The sequence below is a fragment of the Electrophorus electricus genome, chromosome 2, assembly GCF_041902795.1.
Source record: "Electrophorus electricus isolate QZ-2024a chromosome 2, ASM4190279v1, whole genome shotgun sequence".
Classification (NCBI taxonomy): domain Eukaryota; kingdom Metazoa; phylum Chordata; class Actinopteri; order Gymnotiformes; family Gymnotidae; genus Electrophorus; species Electrophorus electricus.
The window spans coordinates 34,089,103-34,095,959 of record NC_137498.1 but is presented as its reverse complement, the minus strand read 5'-3'; the positions used below and the strand labels follow the sequence as shown (position 1 = coordinate 34,095,959).

Sequence of the window (6,857 nt, the reverse complement as noted above, 5' to 3'; positions counted from 1 at the left end):
GTGATACAAGGTAATGTTGAATAAATAATATTTATGTCATAAGCAAATTTACGACGTCCGAGTATTCAGTAATTACACTCTATTGTGAGGCTGGGGGGGTAATCTCAATATAATTTGGAAGTATACAGCTATATAGGACACTTAAGTAGCTCACATGTAACAACAGGATTAATTAAAACTATGAATTTCTTATTTGATAGAAGGTGAACCTAGGCCCCATCCCTATTAGAACTGTACCTTAGGGCTGGATATAAAGGATTGGGGAGTTACACAAAAAATGGAGGCCCCACTGGGTGTCATGCCGCCCAACACACATACCAACTACAATACTCATCATGCAGTTAGGCTCCAGGAGAGCGACTCTTCCAATCATCGACAGTTCATCAGATCCTCATCACCTGCTTATTGAGTTCACCTGTTTTTTCATGTATATAAGGCATCCCATAACTGTTTGTCGTTGAGAAGTATTGCCTCCAGTTTACCTGTGCATACTGAGCGTTCTAATCATGTTTCTGATCTCCTGTGTTTTTGACCTGGTTTTCCCATTTCTCTCGACTACAATTTTTGCCTACCCCTTGTTGGATTTGTTTGCCTGTGTTATTGCTCTATGTTTTTTTTTGGACTCAGACTGTTTACCTCTATGATTGCGAATACCCTGGACTGTATCACTCTGGTTCTGACCCTGGCTAGTTAACCGACACAGATATGGATTACAATAAAACTCCTGTCTTTTATCCGCAAGCGTCTGATTGTGCTTTCAGCATTACACTGGGATTTCTTTTCCCAGTTGTACTGAATAACTAAATAAAATAATAAGAGAGGTAAGAGAATAAAGAAATAATGAAGAAAAATAGGAAAATTAAAACGTTTACATTTATGGCATTTAGCAGACGCTCTTATCCTGAGTGACTTACAAAAGTGCTTTGTCATTTATTCATAGAATACACATCCTAGCCAGTCCAGTAGGTTAGAGTCCAATATACCAGTGAGCTATAATACTGTAAAAATACAGATATGAATGCTGATGCCTAGAAGTACAAAACACATAAGCTTTATCTTAGACATTGGTAAGTGCAATAAACAATAAGTGCTAGAGTTTGTTAAACAAAATAATAAACAATACCCTACAATAAGTATTAATTTAGTCAGTCAATATGGGAGCAGGGTCAGTTGTCTTTTAAATATTTCACAAACAGATGGGTCTTCAGTCTCCGTTTGAAGCCTGCAAGGGACTCTGCTGTCCGGACAGAAAGTGGGACTTCATTTCACCATCTTGGAGCCCAGACAGAAAATAGTTTCAATGCTTGTTGTCCATGAGACCTGAAGCAAGCTATTTCAAACCGAGCCGTACTTGAAGTTCGAAGGACTCAAGGTATGGATTGGGCTTTGACCATTGACCTCATGTATGAAGGGGCTGGTCCATTTTTGGCTTTGTAGGCAAGGTTTTAAATCTGATGCATGCAGCTACTGGAAGCAATGAAGTGAGCGCAGCAGTGGAGTAACGTGTGAACTTCAGAAGATTGAAGACCAGTTGTGCTGCTGCATTCTGGACAGTTTGTAGAGGTTTGATGGCTCTTAGAGAAAGACCAGCAAGTAGCAAGTTGAAATAGTCTAGCTTTGAAATCTCAAGAGACTGCACAAGCACATGGGTAGCTTCCTGCGAGAGAAAGGGACAAATCCTTTGTATGTTACGAAGGAGAAATCTACAAGACCGGGTTAGATTTGAAACATGAGTTGAGAACCACAACTTCTTGTCCAAAGTTATGCCCAGACTACAGGCAGCTTCAGATGGTGATACTAGGGAATTCTCAAAGGAAACTGTGAGGTCAAGGTAAGGGTTGGAAGTACCTGGGATATTCATAAGTTCAATTTTACTGGGGTTGAGCTTCAAGTGGTGGGCTGTCATCCATGATGCAATGTCAGTCAAGCATGCTGAGATATGTCTGGAGACCTGCATGTCAGAGGGTGGAAAAGAAATAAATAATTGTGTGTCAACAGCATAGCAGTGGTAGGAGAAACCATGAGAAGATATTACATCACCAAAAGAACAAGTATACAAAGAGAATAGGGCCTAATACTGAGCCCCATGGAACACCGATGGAGAGTCTACATGGTTACCTGAGGGTCTACATGGTTACCTCTATGTTACCTGATAGGACTGTCCCTCCAGATGGGACTGAAACCATTTTCCAGGCAGAGCCAATCACACCAAGCCTGGAGAGAACAGAGAGGAGAATGTTGTGGTTTACTGTGTCAAAGGCTGCCAAAAGGTCTAGAAGAAATCAAAACAGATGACAGTTTGGCAGCTATAGCACCATGAAGTTTCTCCATCACTGCTATGAGGGTGCCGGGAGAAAACAATTAAAACAAGTTCAGAGGCACATAAAGACTCTGAAGTACAGGCATTGAAGAACCAGCATCATATAACAGTCATGACTGTGGCGCAACCACGTCCAGTTACGGATGATTCTCCACAGGCTAGTACTACTCATGTCCCTGTGGTAGGCAGACCTAATAAGAGTATATATGATTTTTTTGTTGTTGTTTTTGATGTGGTGAGGATGGACATATCACTACACACTGTAAAGCTCATGTGGATTTTGTTCATGTAATACAGAAATTAATTTGGTCCTTACGGAGGGTTAAAGAGGCCAAAAGTGAACTCGATAATATACCTGATAGTAAAAGCAACCATTGTTTTTCTAAACATAGTAAAGTTAACGCTAACTCTGACAACCTTCCAATGTGATTAGTTGGCCCCTCACTCACCATTTCATTTAAAGTGAATGGACACCCTTGTCAGGTCCTGCCAGATAGTGGGTCACAAGTGACAATTATTTTTGAGAGATAATATTCCCAGCATCTTTCACAGGCATCTATCCAGCCTATCAATGGATTGGCTATTTGGGGGCTCAGCACATCCAGTTATCCCTACCTAGGTTATAATGTAGTGGATATAGATTTCCTGGCGGCTAGGGGTTGAGGAGTCTGTATCAGTACTCGCACTGATCTGTCCAGAAAGGTTTCAAAGGTTGTGTAATCCCTGCAAGGACTGTAGTGGCTCAGGTGTATTCTGCTGACATGGTAGGTGCAACACAAAAAGAAAAAATCCCTATAAATACAGTAATTCCAAATTGTTTGACTTCAGGGACTTCCCTCTTCCTGAAATATGGAGGAGGAGGCTGCAGGAGAAGCTCTCTGAGAGAAGTTGAGTATTCAGAATGAATGGGATGTAGGACTAGTCCAAAGGACTAAAACATCATATAAAGCTGAGTGACACTACACCTGTAACGTTGTGCAGTAAGGAGGCGGACACGTGGAGAAGAATGAGATTTATTAGTGGCAAATCCAGAGTAGTAGTCATTGGAGTAGTCCAGGGTCATAGAGCCAACATGGAGAGTCCTTGGATACATGATAAATAAGCAAACAAAAACACATGAAGGCAAACTAGAGGAAGCAGGCTATAATGGAGGCTAAGAAACATGAAGGCTAGGAAAAACAATCGGAATAAATGGAATACAAATTTATGGGCATACAGATACAGGCTTTCAAACATTCAAACATACATCTAAACATTCAAACAGCCAAGACAAAGGAAAAAAGACAGGGTTTAAATACATGAACTTAACAAGACTAGAAATGAAGAACAGGTGAAAGTAATGACGGGCGAGGAGAAACAAACAAGGGGTGGAGAAAACGAAACTAAGGAATGGAACAAAAATAATACATACAACAGGGAAATCATGGAAAATGGAAGCTGGGAGGGACTAACCATGACAACGCCATTCCATGAACACTCACACTGCTTAACTTAAGCAGACATTGAAGACATATGCCATCTGAAAGATCTCCTGGTGGCAGGAACGATCAAAGAATCTAGGAGTCAGTATGCATCACCCATTGTTATAACAAGGAAAAAAGATGGGAGGGTACATATGTGTGTGGATTATCATACTCCTAATAAAAGAAACATTCCAGATTAATATACATCTCCCTGGACTGGTGATGCATTGGACTGTCTTGCAAGAATACATAGAATATAGAATATATTTATTTATCTGTATATATTTTTTTTTCTCTATGCACCCCTGGTTCTCTTCCTCAGTTTGGACAGAGCACTCTCCACCATTTCACTGCGTGTTATACTGTGTATGACTATGTATGTGACGAATAAACCGAACTTGAACTTGAACTTGAACTTGAAGAAGCAAATGGTTCTATATTACCAGATTGCAATGGCAGAGAAAGATAAAGAAAAGGCCACTTTCTTATGCCACTTGGATTCTTCCAATTTGAGCATATGCCACAAGGCATCACTGGAACGCCAGCCACATGTCAGAGGCTAATGGAGAAAGCCATGGGTGACATGAAGTCCAGAACTACACCCTACCACCCAAAGGGAGACCCCCAACGAGAACAGTTCATCTGTACACTTCTATCAATGTTGGGGACTTTAGATCCTGCAAAGAAACAAAAATTGAGTCAACATATAAGTCAGCTAGTACATATATACAATTACATTAAAAATGAAGGAACATGGCACTCTCCCTACTTCCTTATGTTTGGGAGAGAAGCTTGTTTGCCCATATATATTTGTTTTAATACCTCTGCTGAGGATAGAGAGGAAGTAAATTGTCATCAGTATGTGGCAGAAATGCAGGTTGACCTTCATAATGCCTATAAACTGGCCTCCGAGGTTTCCAGTAAGAACCACCAGAGGAACAAGAGATGGTATGATGACAGGGTGAAGTGCCAAGGTCTGGAAAAGGGAGACTGGGTCTTGATATAGAACCTAGGTCTCACTGGAAAACATAAATTAAAGGACAGATTGAATTCCTTACCCTATCTCATAGTAAACATGCTGCCTGATATTCCTGTCTATCAGTTGAAACCAGAGAGAGGGATGGGAAGCATGAAGGCCATGCATAGGGAACATCTATTGCCTATAGGGGAGCTTGTGAGGTTATCCACTGCACACAAGAAGAGAGAAATATTCCATAGTCCAAGAACATGAGCTCAAACTGCAGAGGAGGCAGTGAGAAAAAATCAATGAAAAGATGAAAGTTAAACAGTATGAGGAGGATGAAGCAAGTGAATCATCTTCTTAACACAAATATGAAGAATCTTGCATTGTCTTCCAGAATTCTATTGCAGAATTGTCAAGGACTGTTGGATGTGGATGTATTGTAAATGTGATATGTTAATCTGGGGAGGAGAAGCGACATGTTTGTGTGACTGTGCCTTAAAGAGATTTTTTTCATGGAGAGAGAGAGAGAGAGGCACAGACCTAGTTGGGGGTTAACAAAGAAAAATTTCCCTGTACGGTAAACTAAACTTACTAGCGCACACTGGTGTTATGGGTTTTCAAATTGAGAATCCTTGCATAACTGTCTTTTCTGTCTAACAATGGCTTATGAGCATGTTATGAGAAGCTTCTAAGCAAAGCTTTATTTTCTTTTCATGTAGTGCACCGATGTATTATTCTAGTTATTTCCTTTGAACATCCCAAATGGAAGAAGATAACCTGTTTATGCTGCAGTATTCAAGACTGTTACCAAAGCATTCAATCCATTCAAAGAAAGAGAGAAAGTTATTGGGACTTTGAGCTGGATAATGATCTGGGATGCTGAGGGGCTCAGAGTGAGTGTAATGAACATTAAGTCATCAAGGGATAGCATGTTGCAGAAACTATGCCATCCCGGACTAAGGAGATTCACGTTTGTACCTAGAGGACTGATTGTGGGAAGGTATTTTTTGAGGGGTTTTTTTGTACTCAAAGGAGTGAAGTGGACATTGTGTTTTTTGGCCTCAATGTTCCTGAGCAGTGAATCAGGCCTGCCATGTATTTTATATTGGGTTTTCGGGTTTAATTAGTATGACTTTGTGGGATTTTGTTGGGTGGGGATTTTTAGGTTTAAGAAAGGAATAAGATAAGATTAGGGTTGTTAAAGCCATTTTCTCTTCTCTTGTTATTATATTGTTAAACAGAGTTCTGTGTGATAAAAGGTAATGTCCAATAATTAATAATTATGTCATAATCAAATTTACAATGTCCAAGTATTCAGTAATTACACTCTGTAGTGAGGCTTGGGGGTAATGTCAATACAATTTGGAAGTATACAGCTATATAGGGCTGTGTAATGGGATCACAACACAAGTTGGCAGTATCCAGAGGGAGGCCATGAGTTGACAGCTAATCTGAGCTAGTTAGCCTGATCTCTCTCAGGTGGCTTTCCTGATATAACAGCTTCACACAGGCCACTCTTTGTGAAGTCTTAGTGTGTGACCCATGTGCACTAAGCTTGTTTGTAACTGGTATTGTCTTGGACAGTGTTCCTCTATCAACTTTATTTCCTGTTCTTTGAGGGGCAATATTCCCTCTGTGTGTGGCTCCAGTTGTTTTGTCTATGGGCCCCAGGTATTTCCTCCATAGCATGGTGGTTAGGATAGAGATCCTTTACCAGTGTGGTGCCTGGTTCAATTCCTAGACTAGTCTAGTCAAGTGTTCTTTGCTCCTGTTGGCATCAAGAGCTCCTTTTGCCTTCCCATTCATGTAGTGCAGCATGCTCTAGTGTCCTCAATCTTTCAGTTCAATCCCTTACCTGTAGTGACTTCAGCTTTGGTTGGCTTATGTCACTTTTTGCCACTCTCCTTCCTTGCACCATCTCATCCGCACTTGGGTCCCTCTAGGAGGTCCTAACATTAAGGTTTAAAACAAGATTTAGAACATTATTCATATGTAAAGAGATTCCAAGAGACACTCAAAACTGCATTTGTTACTGGACAAAGAAAAGTAATTGGACAAAGAAAAATGGGACCACAGCTCCTAGTGACCATTTAAGAAACATTTCATGTGT

General features: G+C 40.5%; 1 protein-coding gene across 4 annotated transcripts; it reads right to left on the bottom strand.

Annotated features, from left to right (window-relative positions):
- Nucleotides 1-1,878: 1,878 nt before the first annotated feature.
- On the bottom strand, nt 1,879-4,965 carry LOC145651839 (uncharacterized). Of its 4 annotated transcripts, XM_081700274.1 has the most exons (6): nt 4,842-4,965; nt 4,606-4,759; nt 4,391-4,460; nt 3,286-3,402; nt 2,150-2,214; nt 1,879-1,951 (listed from the first exon to the last, which is right to left on the bottom strand). In XM_081700274.1, the coding sequence occupies exons 2-6, from the start codon at nt 4,670-4,672 to the stop codon at nt 1,920-1,922; spliced, it is 351 nt and encodes a 116-aa protein (XP_081556400.1). In that variant the 5' UTR covers nt 4,673-4,759; nt 4,842-4,965; the 3' UTR covers nt 1,879-1,919. The 4 variants fall into 4 exon arrangements, with proteins under 4 accessions (XP_081556400.1, XP_081556412.1, XP_081556389.1 ...); XM_081700286.1 differs by adding an exon at nt 3,773-3,876 and having other exon boundaries at nt 4,227-4,965; XM_081700263.1 differs by having other exon boundaries at nt 4,606-4,965.
- Nucleotides 4,966-6,857: the final 1,892 nt, after the last annotated feature.